Here is a 16,020-nt window from a genome sequence, read left to right on the forward strand (position 1 = left end):
ACACTGGAGATAGAAATCCTAGGAAAGAAATCAGGAAATATAGATGTGAGCATCAGCAACAGAATACAAGAGATGGAAGAGAGAATCTCAGGTACAAAAGATTCCATAGAGAACATGGGCACAGCAATCAAAGAAAATACAAAATGCAAAAAGATCCTGACTCAAAACATCCAGGAAATCCAGGACACAATGAGAAGACCAAACCTACAGATAATAGGAGTAGATGAGAATGAAGATTTTCAACTTAAAGTAGGGCCAGCAAATATCTTCAACAAAATTATAGAAGAAAACTTTCGTAACCTAAAGAAAGAAATGCCCATGAACATAGAAGAAGCCTTACAGAACTTCAAATAGACTGGATCAGGAATGAAATTCCTCCTGACACATAAATAATCAGAAAAACAAATGCACTAAATAACGATAGAATATGAAAAGCAGTAAGGGGAAAAGGTCAAGTAACATATAAAGGCAGGCCTATCAGGATTACACCAGACTTCTCACCAGAGACTATGAAAGCCAGAAGATCCTGGAGAGATATTATGCAGACACTAAGAGAACACAAATGCTAGCCCAGGCTACTCTACCCAGCAAAACTCTCAATTACCATAGATGGAGAAACAAAAGTATTCCATGATAAAACCAAATTCACACAATAACATTCCACGAATCCAGCCCTTCAAAGGATAATAAAGGGAAAACACCAACACAAGGATGGAAACTACTCACTAGAAAAAGCAAGAAAGTAATGCTTCATTAAACCTAAAAGAAGACACCTGCAAGAACAGAACCCCACCTTTAACAACAAAAATAACGGAAAGCAACAATTACTTTTCTTTAATTTTTCTTAACATCAATGGACTCAATGCCCCAATAAAAGACATAGACTAACAGACTGGCTACACAAACAGGACCCAACATTTTGCTGCTTACAGGAAACACATCTCGGGGAAAAAGACAGACACTAGCTCAAAGAGAAAGGCTGGAAAACAATTTTCCAAGCATATGGCCCAAAGAAACCAGCTGGAGTAGCCTCACTAATATCAAATAAAATTGACTTCCAACCCAAAGCTAGCAAAAAAGACAAGGAGGGGCACTTCATACTCAATCAAAGATAAAATCTGCCAAGATGAACTCTCAATTCTCAATATCTATGCTCCAAATACAAGAGCAGCCACATTAATTAAAGAGACTTTAGTGAAGCTCAAAGCACACATTGCACCTCACACAATAATAGTAGAAAACTTCAACACCCCACTCTCACCAATGGAAAGATCTTGGAAACAGAAAATAAACAGAGACACATGGACACTAACAGAAGTTATGAAACAAATGGATTTAATAAATATCTACAGAACATTTTATCCTAAAACAAAAGGACACAACTTCTTCTCAGCAAAACATGATCATATACTAGGTCACAAAACAAACTTCCACTGAAGCAAAATTATTGAAATTATCCCATGCAACTTATCAGATCAAAATGGACTAAGACTGATCGTCAATAACAGCATAAATAATAGTATGCCAACATTCACGTAGAAAATGAACAACACTCTACTCAATGATTCCTTGGTCAAAGATGGAATAAAGAAACAAATTAAAGACTTTTTAAAGTTTAATGAAAACGAAGCCACAACATACCCAAACTTATGGGACACAATGAAGGCAGTCCTAAGAGGAAAACTCATAGCCCTGAGTGCCTCCAAAAAGAAACTAGAGAGAACATACAGTAGTAGCCTGACATCACACCTTGAAGCTATAGAACTAAATGAAGCAAATAAACCAAAGAGGGGTAGACAGCAGGAAATAATCAAACTCAGTGCTGAAATCAACCAAGTGGAAACAAAAGAACTATTCAAAGAATCAACCAAACCAGGAGCAGGTTCTTTGAGAAAATCAACAAGATAAGATAAACCCTGAACCAGACTCACTAGAGGGCACAGGAACAGCATCCTAATTAACAAAATCAGAAATGAGAAAGGAGACATAACAAGAGAACCTGAGGAAATCCAAAACATCATCAAATCCTACTACAAAAGGCTATACTCAACAAAACTGGAAAACCTGGATGAAATGGACAACTTCCTAGACAGATACCAGGTAACAAAGTTTGTCACGAGCTCTGGTTGAGTTAGTTTGACAAGCCGAGAGACTTAAAAGCTATTCTCGAGGCAAAAGAGTGTCACGGAAACTTGCTCTGGGAGTCTGGCATTTTCTCTAACCCATACATTAATATTTTATTTTCACATTAGTCTAGTGGATGGATCCACGTGCTCTCTTTATTATAAGTGCCTTTTAAGATTGAATTCTGACATAGCTAAAGCCTTCCGCCAGTGTTCCAACAGTCCTAGAACGTTCTTGAGCAAAACCATGGGCTTGAAATTCAGTAAGAATGTTAAAGCTAAGTCATTCCCTTACACAGGAATTTACCATCACTAAGAAGGAAGTTTCAGACCAAAGGAGAAACCAGAATAGATACTTAGAACTATAGCGAAGTTACACCCATACACACGTATTTACAATGGCCTAAGGGAAAGGTAAACTATACAATAGACTAAAATAGGAACTATGGCAAGGAAGCGAAGCCCTTGACCCTGGCTTCTAAGATAGTGAATCTTAGGTGGAGCCCTTGTTGATCTCAGTTGTTATCAATGAATTCTATCCCAGGTGGTTCCCCTTAGAACTTTTGTGTTTTCATTCCTCTGTTTTATGTAAGATTCCAGTTACCTCATTTGTACCTTGCAAATATGTCACCCAACTTCCTTATTGTCTTCTGCATAAAAAGTATGATGCTCGACTTGAGAATACATTCAGATCCAACACAACCTCTCCTGTGTACATCTGTCTGTCATTAATTCATCTGACGCTTTGTCCACCCGCAACTAAAGACCCGTTCCACGCAGACAAAGAGGCCCAGAGGGTCTGCTGCAAAAGTTACATCAGGATCAGATTAATGATCTAAACAGTCCCATTCCCCCTAAATAAATAGAAGTCATCAATAGTCTCCCAATCAAAAAATGCACAGGACCAGATGGGTTTAGTGTAGAGGTCTATCAGACCTTCAAAGAAGACCTAATTCCAATTCTACTCAAACTATTCCACAAAATAGAAACAAAAGGTACTCTATCCAATTCATTCTATGAAGCCACAATTACTCTGATACCTAAACCACACAAAGACCCAACAAAGAAAAAGAACTTCAAACCAATTTCCCGTATGAATATTAATGCAAAAATACTCAATAAAATCCTCGAAAACCAAATCCAAGAATACATCAAAACAATCATCCATCTTGACCAAGTAGGGTTCATCCCATGAATGCAGAGATGGTTTAATATATGGAAGTACATCAATGTAATTCACTATATAAACAAACTCAAAGATAAAAACCACATGATCATCTCATTAGATGATGAGCAAGCATTTGACAAAATCCAACATGCCTTCATGATAAAAGTCTTGGAAAGTTCAGGATTTCAAGGACCATACCTAAACATAATAAAAGCAATCTACAGCAAACCAGTAGCCAACATCAAACTAAATGGGGAGAAACTCGAAGCAATCCAACTAAAATCAGGGACAAGACAAGGCTGCCCACTTTCTACTTACGTAGTCAATATAGTACCTGAAGTCCTAGCCAGAGCAATAAGACAACAAAGGGAGATCAAGGGGATACAAATTGGAAAGGAAGAAGTCAAAATATCACTTTTTGCAGATGATATGATAGTATATATGTGACCCTAAAAATTCCACCAGAGAACTCCTAAACCTGATAAACAGCTTCAGTGCAGTAGCTGGATATAAAATTAACTCAAACAAATCAATGGAATTTCTCTACACAAAGGATAAACAGGCTGAGAATGAAATTAGGGAAGCAACAACCTTCACAATAGTCACAAATAATATAGAATACCTTGGTGTTACTCTAACTAAGGAAGTGAAAGATCTGTATGATAAGAACTTCATGTCTCTGAAGAAAGAAATTGAAGAAGATCTCAGAAGATGGAAAGATCGCCCATGCTCCTGGATTGACAGGAATAATATAGTCGAAATGGTTATCCTGCTGAAAGCAATCTACAGATTCAATGCAATCCCCATCAAAATTCCATCTCAATTCTTTACTGAGTTAGAAAGGGCAATTTGGAAATTCATATGGAATAATAAATAACCTAGGATAGCAAAAACTATTCTCAACAATAAAAGAACCTCTGGGGGAATCACCATGCCTGTCCTCAAACTGTACTACAGAGCAATTGTGATAAAAAATAAAATAAAATAAAATAAATTTTTTAAAAAAAGCCTGCATGGTATTGGTACAACGAAAGACAGGTAGATCAATGGAATAGAATTGAAGAACCAGAAATGAATCCATACACCTATGGTCACTTGATTTTGACAAGGGAGCTAAAACCATCCAGTGGAAAAAAACCCCAGCATTTTCTACAAATGGTGCTGGCACAACTGGTGGTTATCATGTAGAAGAATGCGAATTGATCCATTCTTATCTCCTTGTACAAAGCTCAAGTCTAATTGGATCAAAGACCTCCACATAAAACCAGAGACATTGAAATTTATAGAGGAAAAAGTGGGGAAAAGCCTCAAAGATATGGGCACAGGGGAAAAATTCCTAAACATAACAGCAATAGCTTTTGCTGAAAGATCAAGAATTGACAAATGGGATCTCATAAAATTTCAGGGCTTTTATAAAGCAAAGGACACTGTCAATAAGACAAAAAGGCCACCAACAGATTGGGAAAGGATTTTTACGAATCCTAAATCTAATAGGGGCATAATATCCAATATATACAAAGAGCTCAAGAAACTGGACTCCAGAAATTCAAATAAAATTTTAATGGGGTACAGAGCTAAACCAAGAATTCCCGACTGAGGAATATTGAATGGATGAGAAGCACCTGAAAAAATGTTCAACATCCTTAATCATCAGGGAAATGCAAATCAAAACTACCCTGAGATTCTACCTTAAACCAGTCAGAATGTCTAAGATCAAAAATTCAGGTGACAGCAGATGCTGGCGAGGATGTGGATAAAGAGGAACACTCCTCCATTCCTGGTGGGATTGCAAGCTTGTACCACCAGTCTGGAAGTCAGTCTGGTGGTTCCTCAGAAAACTGGACATAGTACTACAGGAAGATCCAGCAATACTTCTCCTGGGCATGTACCCAGTAGATGTTCCAACTTGTAATAAGTACACATGCTACACTATGTTCATAGCAGCCTTATTTATAATAGCCAGAGCTGGAAAGAACTCAGATGTCCCTCAACAGAAGAATGGATACAGAAAATGTAATACATTTACACAATGAAGGAGTACTCAGCTATTAAAAACAATGAATTTATTAAATTCTTGTGCAAATGGATGGATCTGGAGGATATCTTACTAAGTGTGGTAACCCAATCACAAAAGAAGTCACTAGGCAGGCACTCACTGATGAGTGGATATTATCCCAGAAACTTAGAACACCCAAGATACAATTTGCAAAACAGAAGAAAATCAAGAAGAAGGAAAACCAACGTATGGATACTTCATTCCTCCTTAGAATAGGGAACAAAATATCCATGGAAGGAGTTACAGAGACAAAGTTTGGAGCTAAGACAAAAGGATGGACCATCCAGAGACTACCCCACGCAGGGATCCATCCCATAATCAGCCACCAAGCCCAGACACTATTGCATATGCCAGCAAGACTTTGCTGAAGGGACCCTGGTATAGCTGTCTTGTATGTGGCTATGCCAGTGTCTAGCAAATACAGAAGTGGATGCTCACAGTCATCTATAAGATGAAACACAGGGCCCCCAATGAAGAAGCTAGAGAAAGCACCCAAGGAGCTGAAGGTGTCTGCAACCCTATAGGTGGGATAACAGAATGAACTAACCAGTACGCCCAGAGCTCGTGTCGTTAGCTGCATATGTAGCAGAAGATGGCCTAGTCAGCCATCACTGGGAAGAGAGGCCCCTTGGTATTGCAAACTTTATATGCCCCAGTATAGGGGAATGCCAGGGCCATGAAGTTGGAGTGGGTGGGTAGGGGAGCAGGGCTGGGAGAGGGTACAAGGAACTTTCAGGGTAGCATTTAAAATGTAAATAAAGAAAATATCTGAAAAAAAAATCCCTCCCAATTGACTTGTCAAAATCCTTGCCATGATTCTACCATTGCTGTCATTTCTGCCCAAAACAGAAAATGTCCATTCCTTAGAAAACCTTAAAATCTAATTTGAAAGATTGGACTTGTCAATATGACTTCAATGGGTGTACAAGCAAAGATTTATTTCTATTAATAATAAAACCTTGCTTTACAAGGATATCACCGTTGTGAAGTCCATGAAGAGTCCCCCTGCTGGCGTCAAACTTGTCATGGAAGCTGTCTGCATATTGAAAGGGATCAAAGCTGACAAAATCCCTGACCCAACAGGTTCAGGGAAGAAAATTGAGGATTTCTGGGGCCCTGCTAAGAGACTTCTCGGTGACATAAGGTTTCTGCAGTCACTTCATGAGTACGACAAAGATAATATTCCTCCTGCTTATATGAATATCATAAGGAAGAGTTATATCCCCAACCCAGACTTTGTTCCAGAGAAGATCCGGAATGCTTCAACAGCTGCTGAGGGTCTGTGCAAGTGGGTTATCGCAATGGACTCCTATGACAAGTGAGTGTGGAGAAGAAACCTGTCTGGGCTGTTGGGTTTGCCCTCCCATTCATATACACAAGAGAAAGCTAGGAGCCCATGTGAAAAAAGGGTAGTCAGAAAACACATGTCTCAATTGCTGCTTTTAATTTTACTAGAGCCCAAACTGTAGCAGTTAAAAGTAATACATAATTTAATGATCATTAAAGTTTTGGGAGTTAGGAATACTCTTTACTAAAGTATTTCTAAAGTCTCCCCAAAGCTTTTATTTATTTACTATGTTGAAAAATTAAATTGAAGAAGTACTAAACTTCTACCAAGACACTTAAAAATAAACAAAATTATGGTATGGTAGTAAACATTGACTTTTTTGTATCTTACAAATGTAAATTTTATTTAAAATAGGGAAGATGTTGGGGTACAGCTGAGTGGTAGAGAACTTGCCTAGCATGTACGAGGACACAGATTCTATCACCAGCACTAGGACATAGGACTATTTGGGCTGGAGAGACGGCTCAGTCTGTAAAGTACTTGTCTTATTGCATAAGAACCCGTGTTCAACCCACTGAACACATAAGAGAAGCCAATCATAGTAGCACTAACTTAGAATCTCAGCACTGGGTAGGCAGCAGTGCAATAGGTGAGGTGTGGCCTTAGAACTTAAAATAGGTGTAGGCTATCTTAGCCTACCCTGCAAGTTCCAGGCCAGCTTGAGAGACTCTGAGGGGTGACAGGTCCTTACCTGCTCTCTTACCCCACAAGTCTTAACCATCAGTTTTCATACTTTGTATCAGATTTGATTCTTAGATGAAATATGGACTCTACAACTAGGTGTAAATTCTGCATAAAGAAGTGTCTTAAGTCCTTGCAAAGAGCAGAAGGTAAATTGACATTACAAAGCTCCATATGTTCAGGGGGATTTAATTTCCCAACTTGATTGTTTTGTAGAGTGGCAAAAATTGTAGCTCCCAAAAAGATAAAGCTAGCTGCAGCCGAAGGAAAGCTGAGGATTGCTATGGAAGGCCTTAGAAAGAAGCAGGCTGCCCTGTATGAGGTTCAGGACAAGTTGGCCAAACTCCAAGACACACTTGAGTTGAATAAGCAGAAGAAAGCAGACTTGGAAAACCAGGTAGGTGCTGACAATTGCAAATGTGAACTGGGATCACCTTGGAAATAAGAAAGACTTTGTGGCCAGCACAAAATTCACCAGTTCTGTTTTCTTCCTGGTCATGATTAGTGAGTTATGGTTCCAAGGCCAGACCTACCCAATACCTGGTTATGCATGGCCCTGGAACTTGGAGGGGTTCTGGCCTTGAAACATGACCACGTGACATGAGAGCCCCAACAGCCACGTAGTATAACACCAGTGAGGCCCCTTGGTCCACAAAACATCAGTCATTCACTTGTCATCCTTAGAAAATGAAAGCTGGGCCATTTCCATCTCTTCTCATTTCACAAGGAGGATTGAGAGAGCTCACACAACAGCCCTGGGAAAGCTGTGATGAGCATTCTCAAAACCATTACTGAAGACACTCTTAAGACCAAAGCCATTGTCATAATTTATATAGGGAGCCCATTCATACAAAATAAGTGCTGAAGTCTGATTTTATAACTGAAATATATATCAATATTTTATAGCAGTCAATACTTATCAAGAGCTTGTTATGTATAAGATACCTTTATTTTTTAGGAAAAATTTAATTTTTTGCTATGTGTTTATGATGTGTGTGCCTATGTATGTAGAGGTTTGGTCTTTTGTTTATATTATTATGCTAAGTACTGGCCGCCAAAGTATGGTTGCCTCCAGGAATGAGAGAGTCTGCTTATACCTATACCTAAGTGACTTACCTAAGGGACATACCCAAGTGACACTATGTAAACTTGCCCCAAGTTATCCCTGATTGGTGAATAAAGATGCCTACAGCCAGTAGCTGGATAGAAGAAAAAAAAAAGCAAGATTCTTGAGTCTGATGTCTGAGGAGAACTGCAAGGAGGGATAAGGTGGAGAGATGAGGAAGCCACCATGGGGTAGATGAATCATAAAAACATAGACATGAGGGCTGGCCAATTGGAGTTAACAGCTGCCCAGATGAAACATATCATATTATAACTAGGAATTATATTAACTATATTAATTATATTAATTATATTAACTAGGAGGGGGAGGGGAGGGGAGGGGAGAGAGGAGAGGAGGGGAGGGGAGGGGAGAAGGGGAGGGGAGGGGAGGGGGAGGGGGGAGGAGAGGATGGGAGGAGAGGAAATGGGAAGAGAGGAGATGGGAAGAGAGGAGAGGGGAAGAGAGGAGAGGGGAAGAGAGGAGAGGGGAAGAGAGGAGAGGGGGGAGGGGGAGGGGGAGAGGGGGAGAGAGAGGGAGAGGAAGAGAGGGAGAGGAGAGGGAAGAGAAAGAGAAGAAAAAGAGAAGAAGAGAAGAGAAAAAAGAGAAGCCTAGTTTTTGAACAAGGTCACTCATGGTCTTGGGCAATTTTGAGTACTGGTATAGGTCTCTGTGTGCATAGCATCTTTTTTAGCTGGTTCTGTCTTGCATGGATGGTAACCATCCTCTTGCTACTGTTTGTGGGGCTGTGGGTGTAGGGGAAAGGGGGGAGGGAGAGTAAGGAAAGTAAAAGCTTAAAAGAGTGAGGAGGGGCCAAGCAGCCCCTCTTATAGTGGGCTATGTTATCTTGCTGTTGCTAGGTAGCTGGGAGGAGTCTAAGCTGAAGGTCAGATGCTTGGGACATTGTCTACATGACTGTTAGCCACATGCTTCTGCTGTGTGGGCTGTGGGGACAGTAACTTTGACAGGAGCCAGGAGTCCAGGAGACAAGAGAGAACGCTTTCCCATGTAGGTGGGAATTACACCACCAGGTTTCTACCTCAGCTCGACTGGAGACCAGACTGTCTGTGCATAGCCCATTACCCCACAGTTAAATAATTATTACTAGTATTGGGAAAATGCTTAAGACAAATTCTTACTCCAAAATAATGTAAATGTCTCTTTCTGATCTTGGAGTTCTGTATTATAAAACCTCACAGTTTGATCCCTAAATAAACTTTACTCAGCTTCTTTTATGAGTAAAGATGTTGTCTTTCTGGGTCTGAGCTATGTTCAGTGTACTCTTTCCAGGTCCATCATTTACCTGAAAATTTCTTAATTTCTCTTTTCTTTACATCTGAGTAGTATCCATTGTGAATATGTGCCACGTTTTCCTTATCAATTTACCCACTGAAAGACATTTAGGTTGTTCCCCTTTCCTGACTGTTGTGAGTGGAGCAGCAGTGAACATGACTGAGTGGGTGAGCCGGAATACCAGGGAGTCTGCTGTGAAACTGTCTCTCCTAGGAATGCCTGCATAAACAAGGCTGGAACATTGGCAGTATCAATGGACATGCTAATGTGGAAGGGGTGATGAGGTTCCACTCTAAGAACCACAGACAGAAAGGGGGAATTAGCCTCTCCCAGGAATGAGACCCCTTATTGGTTGTATAATGCAGGGTAGACAGCCTAGAAACTGTGTACACACCAACAAGAAATATGAACTCAGCCATGTGTATTGTGCATACACATATCTTAAAAGATAGATAGATAGATAGATAGATAGATAGATAGATAGATAGATAGATGATAGATAGATAGATAGATAGATAGATAGATAGATAGATAGATAGATAGATAGTCAGAGATAGATAAATAGAAAGAGAGAGTGCTATCAACGTTAGAGGATATAGGAGAAGCTAAGAGAAGAAAATGAGGGTGTGATACAATTCTACTACTATTAAAGTACTTTTTTAAAAAGCAAAATGAATGTTGATTTTATTTAAAAAATAATGATGCTATCACTTTAAAAATTAAATTGCAGTGACTCCATCTAAGTATCCTGTGGAACACTGATCTTACATAGGTTTGGGTGCCTTTCCCCAAGTCTGGCCACCTTGATAAACATCTGCCCCTTTCCCTTTCTATTGAATTGTTTAATGGTGTAAAATAAGCTTTGGGCTGATTGTCCAATGCAGAAAGGAGGCTTTTAGCTAGTGACTGGTGTTCCCTGTGAAGCTTAATTGTAAGTGTCTGGGAGGACAGTAATGCCATTTAACAACTTAAAAGATGTGCTTTGTAAATAAGTGTAAATTGCTAAATGTTTTAACCTTTAAAAGCAACCTTAAACACACAAGTGAGGAGACACACTTATAAAATATTTAAATTATAGTGCCAACTCTGGAACCCGGGCCCTTGGCATGCTATGCAAACACTCTACTAACCTGCTTCATCCAGAGTCCTCCCCCATATTTGTTATATATTTTTAAATCTGTATTTGCAGTAGAGTGCTGGTTACTAGTATAATCTCAGTCCCTTGTGTTGAAGGTCATTTCCTTAGAGTGGCCGCACTGTTAAATGTTAGCTGCTCTGTAGGAGTCCTTAGAAGCTTATTGAAGTCACTTGTTTGTTAAAGTCACAATGTCACCAACTTTCTGTATCTCAGGGAGATGCACCGTGCTTCTCTTTTTCAAAGTGCTTTTTAGAATCTGTCTAGTTTGTAACTGAGAAAGCTTATCTCTTGAGTTAGGAAATCTGCAGCCCATTTCATTTGTAGATATTGATAAAAGCTCACCTTTATTTTTGAGGTTGACTTGTGCAGCAAAAAGCTAGAACGCGCAGAGCAGCTGATCGGGGGCCTGGGAGGTGAGAAAACCCGATGGAGCAACTCCGCGCTGGAGCTTGGGCATCTGTACATCAACCTGACGGGAGATATCCTCATCTCCTCAGGGGTTGTCGCCTACCTGGGAGCCTTTACATCTAACTACAGACAGGTGAGGGATGCCTTTGGGGCTCTTCTTTGCTTCCCCCCATCATTGCAACATTAACCTCTGGTCTGTTTGTTGCTGCTGCTGCTGGTGGTGGTGGTGGGGAACTTGAGGGAATTTTTTTCCCATCTGTGTTATTTTGATTTTGTGTTAGTTTTTCGTTACTGCAAAGAAACGGAGAATAGTTTTAAATTATTTGTACTCAAAAATTTTAGACATCATGTAAATTGCTTGGTTGCCAAAAGATTCTGTGTGAAATATTGTTTTAAAATCTAATTTTAAACTGACTGATTTTAAATGAATTTTTAGTTCCTAAGTGTAAAGGAATCAGGAGTATGGGTGTGTGTTTGTGTGTGGGTGTTTGTGCGCACACACACACCTGTGCATGAGGGATCGATCCATGCCTTAACTACTCTGCATGGATCTTAATAAGTCATTCTAAAGCCACGTCAGAGGCTGAAACTTTAGTGGATGGGGACAAAATGACCTTCACTGACCTTAATCAAGGGCTTCTTGGTTTCCCTTAACATACTTGCATATCGTGTCCACGGAGGCTCACTGAGGACTTTTTCATAAGCAGAACTGAGCCTCCATTTCCATTATGGTTTCTTTGACTATTGAATTTTTAAAAACAAACTTTTAAAAGTCCTCATATAGATGGAGTTTCTATTTTAGCCTTTTCACTTTGGGGGCCTCTGTTTACCTTGTTAAGGTCACAGTGGTTCAATGACTCTCTAATTTTCAGCTAGGCCTGTTCTTTTGAGTCTTGTTCAGTAGGGGCATTAGCATCATATATCTAGCTCAGGTCATTAACATTTAACTTATCTGGTTAGTGATGGGTTAGTTCCGTTAACAACTTTAGACAATGAAACTTCCCCAAGCAGATTCATCAAGCCAGTCAGAAAGAGAGAGAGAGAGAGAGAGAGAGAGAGAGAGAGAGAGAGAGAGAAGCAATAAGAAACATGTTCACTTGACTCTGTCCTCCGACAGGGACTTGGAACAATGGAAATGCTAGCAGGCACTCACTCCCATTGCTGTTAGATTAAATCATATCCCTAGGCATCTCAGTGGCCCCCATTGGGTATTACCTGCTGCTTGGGCAGCTAGAAGTGCCAAACCATACAACACCATAACACACCACACAACACCATACCATACCATACCATACCATACCATACCATACCATACCATACCACATCACACCACACCTGATGCTTGGTTATTTTGTGTTACTGAAAGAGCCTCGAATATATCTTAAAGAAAATAGCAGGAAATACTCGGAGGAGGATGGGAACATGGGGGGACAGATAAAAATTTCAGGATAGAATATTGCCAAATTGTGGGCAATTTCAACATCCCAAAAAATGATAGTAATATAACTTAGAGGATAAAATATGAAAAGATTAATTTATGACATGAATTAACACAAATGAGTATATGACGAAAATCAGAGGCATTTCCCTCATCACCAGGTGTCTTCCACAAAGGGCTGAAATGTTAACTACAAATGGACAGGATCAAGGAGCAAAATTTATCTCACAACTGCTGTCTTCGGTGTTCTCAATTATGGGTAAAGCATCCATGTTTTACTGTGCAGTTTGTTGGGCCCTGAGCCCAGCCATTTCCCTTTTAGGTTCGAACACTCCTGCAGGACAATGGCTCTCGAATTATTCAGGTTTCCAAGGGAAACATCTAGTTATCTCCATATGAATTACTCAGATGTGCAATCCCCAGGAAGTACCTGAAATCTAGCTCATGACATCCCACTTATTGCTCCAACTACAGCAGCTCCTCCCAGTGAAAATCCTGTCACACACTCACATCGATAAGAGAACTATGGTTCTCACTCACCACGGTATATTTGTGTAATAGTCTGAGATCCAAAGGACCAATAATCATACATAATTATAATCCTAGAATTATGAAACAGAAACCTGGCTTTAGTGAAGTGATTGAAAATTAGCATCGTCGGTAGATGACTAATTGAAAATTATGTACTACTGATGGGATGCAATGAGAAAAACAATGTCACCTGTAATTTTACTGCTAATAGAGGTATTGGACATTCTAAATAATATTAACAACTTTTAAGGTCATGAAGTGGCCACTCACCTAAATCTGCCCTGAACTTTTTGCATAAAAATATAATATTGACACAACCTACTCAGCAAGAACCTGAGGGAGAGGTTTAGTGACAACCAAACTCCTCTCAGCACCATCTACACATAAGACACACATGTGCATGCATGCCCACACACACACACACACACACACAAACACCCCACACGCACATACACAGGACATGCTTATGGACACCCTCTCCTTGCCTGTCTCTATTAACCTCACAGCCATGTCTTTGACTATTTCTGAAGATTTAGGTCTGTAACCTGAACTTTAACATTAGTATAAACTTTAGTATTGAGTAAACCATTTAGTATGGTTTTTGGCCACCATAACAGAGCAAGTCTCTGGTAGATAGGACAGAATTCAAAATGTGTCCTGACCCTTGTTACAACTCAATATACTTCAGGAGATCCTTCCTATAGAGCACTTGGGAGCCAAAAATAAATGTTTTCTGTGTCCTCTACCTATTCCACAGGTTTAGTTTTGTATTATAAATTATATAGTATTTTTCTGTATATTTATAATCTAAATATACATGCGTGGAAAATATGATGGTTTTAACTGTCAACTTGATACAATCTATAATCACTTACAAAGGGCATCTCAATTAGGGGTTGTCTATATCAAGGTGGCCCATGAGGATGCTTATGAGGGATTTTCTTAACTGGATTGGTTGAGGTGGGATGATTCACCAGGAATGTGGGGAGCACCATTGCATACCGTAGGTTCTGCAGGAGAGTGAGGCAAGCAGTAGATGCAGGCATCCATCCATTCTCACTCTGCTCTTGCTTGTGACTGTGAACAGTTGCTTTAAGTTCCTTCCACCTTGAATTGAATTGGGAGCAAAATTTATCCATTTTCCCCTTAACTTAATTTTTGCTTGGTTATTTTATCATAGCAACAGAAATGAAACTAAGCCAGAGAATGTCAACTACTCTGTAAGTTTTAACTTTAGAAAAATACACAGTAATTGTTCTCCACAGATATAAAATTCTAACTTTGTCATGTGGTCCATGTGGGCTCTGTCTCATTGCTTATTGCAGTACATAGCTTACTTTCTTTATTATAATTTTATTTGAAAAATGTTTGGTGCACAAATCATGTTTGAGGCAAAGCTTCAACAGCAGTTGGTTTTCTCAATAAATAGAGGTTAGGTAGTATCCCTTTGGCTACCGTCCAACAACTCATGTCTCTATTTTTCTGTGAATATTTTGAAGAATCAAACCAAGGAGTGGTCACAGTCATGTAAAGAGAGAGACATCCCCTGCTCTGATGACTACTCTCTTATGGGTACGCTCGGAGAAGCAGTGACGATTCGAGCTTGGAATATCGCTGGGTTGCCCTCTGACTCTTTCTCCATTGATAATGGGATCATTATAATGTAAGGAAAAATCTTTTCTCACAAATGATCTTTATTATCTAATTAGTAGATACATTTATTTGCAAACATTTAAAAATGTTTTTAGCTAGTAACTTTTATTGAAATGTTTGCTAATTAGCTGTATTAATTAAGCACAAATAATTTTTCTGTTAATATTATAACAATATTCAATTGTTAACAATAGTCAATTGTCAGAAGCTATGGTAAGCAAACAGAAATAACTAAAATGAGTTTTCATATGTCTTTTAGATTATAAGAAGAAAACTCTTTTTTGAGTAAAAAGCAAAAATTTTATTTCCATAAAACAGAAATCCTGTTATAAAATGTTAATAGATACACAGTGGTGAGTCTTTGATGGTAATTGTCCTCATTGTTCACAAGTCTGTCCGTATCCCTGTTTTGATACAAGTATGAGCTGACCATAAACCACCCATCACAGAATCTCCTGGCTGATGAAAAGACAAAGAGAAGCAGCCAGGAGGACATAGGCCTGTTCAACCACACCAGGTCACACAAGTCAACCAGTCTAACTGTGAGAACAAGTATCGCTTTCCGAGTTCACAGTCTTGTTTCTGACCTGGCCAAAGCATTTTAGAATTTAAGAGTGTTAGGAACAGCACAGTGTTTCTTAGCATCAGTAAGAAATACTCAGTTCTGCCATCAGTCAGAAACATTCTGGTCTGTGTTGCAGAGCCATTGAATTTGATTCATTTGTTTCCTGCAAACAACAACAAAAACCCACCTGAAATCGTATTAGTCCAAGTAAAAGTGGTTGGAATCTGAATATAAAGTCTTGAGACAGAAATAACCAATAGCATGGCAAGTGTGCAATGTTTATGAAAATAGTCATCTAAAGTAAAGCTTTGGTATTCCCTCATCACTGCTCAACAGGTTATCCTGATAGAAGTGCCCTGTGGCTATTGCATCCCTCTCAGAAAACACTTCCCTCTTCAAACATGTGTGTTTCTAGTTGATTGCCTCCTGGAGAATGATAGCCATGCCTTCTTTCTTTTATTTTGTAGTTTATGTCCTTGGTTCTATCTACCAAAAGGTGTTTGTAACCATTATATC

The 16,020-nt window shown here is 39.3% G+C and overlaps 1 protein-coding gene across 3 annotated transcripts in view; it reads left to right on the top strand.

Annotated features, from left to right (window-relative positions):
* Dnah7c (dynein, axonemal, heavy chain 7C) overlaps positions 1–16,020 on the top strand; it is a 382,050-nt gene that overhangs the window by 248,712 nt on the left and 117,318 nt on the right. For all 3 annotated transcript variants that reach the window (XM_011238631.3, NM_001310335.1, XM_006496387.4), the window contains 4 exons: positions 6,319–6,665; positions 7,593–7,773; positions 11,265–11,450; positions 14,786–14,949. In XM_011238631.3, coding sequence (XP_011236933.1) covers positions 6,319–6,665; positions 7,593–7,773; positions 11,265–11,450; positions 14,786–14,949 — 878 coding nt within the window. The remainder of the gene's footprint in view (positions 1–6,318; positions 6,666–7,592; positions 7,774–11,264; positions 11,451–14,785; positions 14,950–16,020) is intronic.

Source organism: Mus musculus, chromosome 1 (genome assembly GCF_000001635.26).
Source record: "Mus musculus strain C57BL/6J chromosome 1, GRCm38.p6 C57BL/6J".
NCBI lineage: Eukaryota > Metazoa > Chordata > Mammalia > Rodentia > Muridae > Mus > Mus musculus.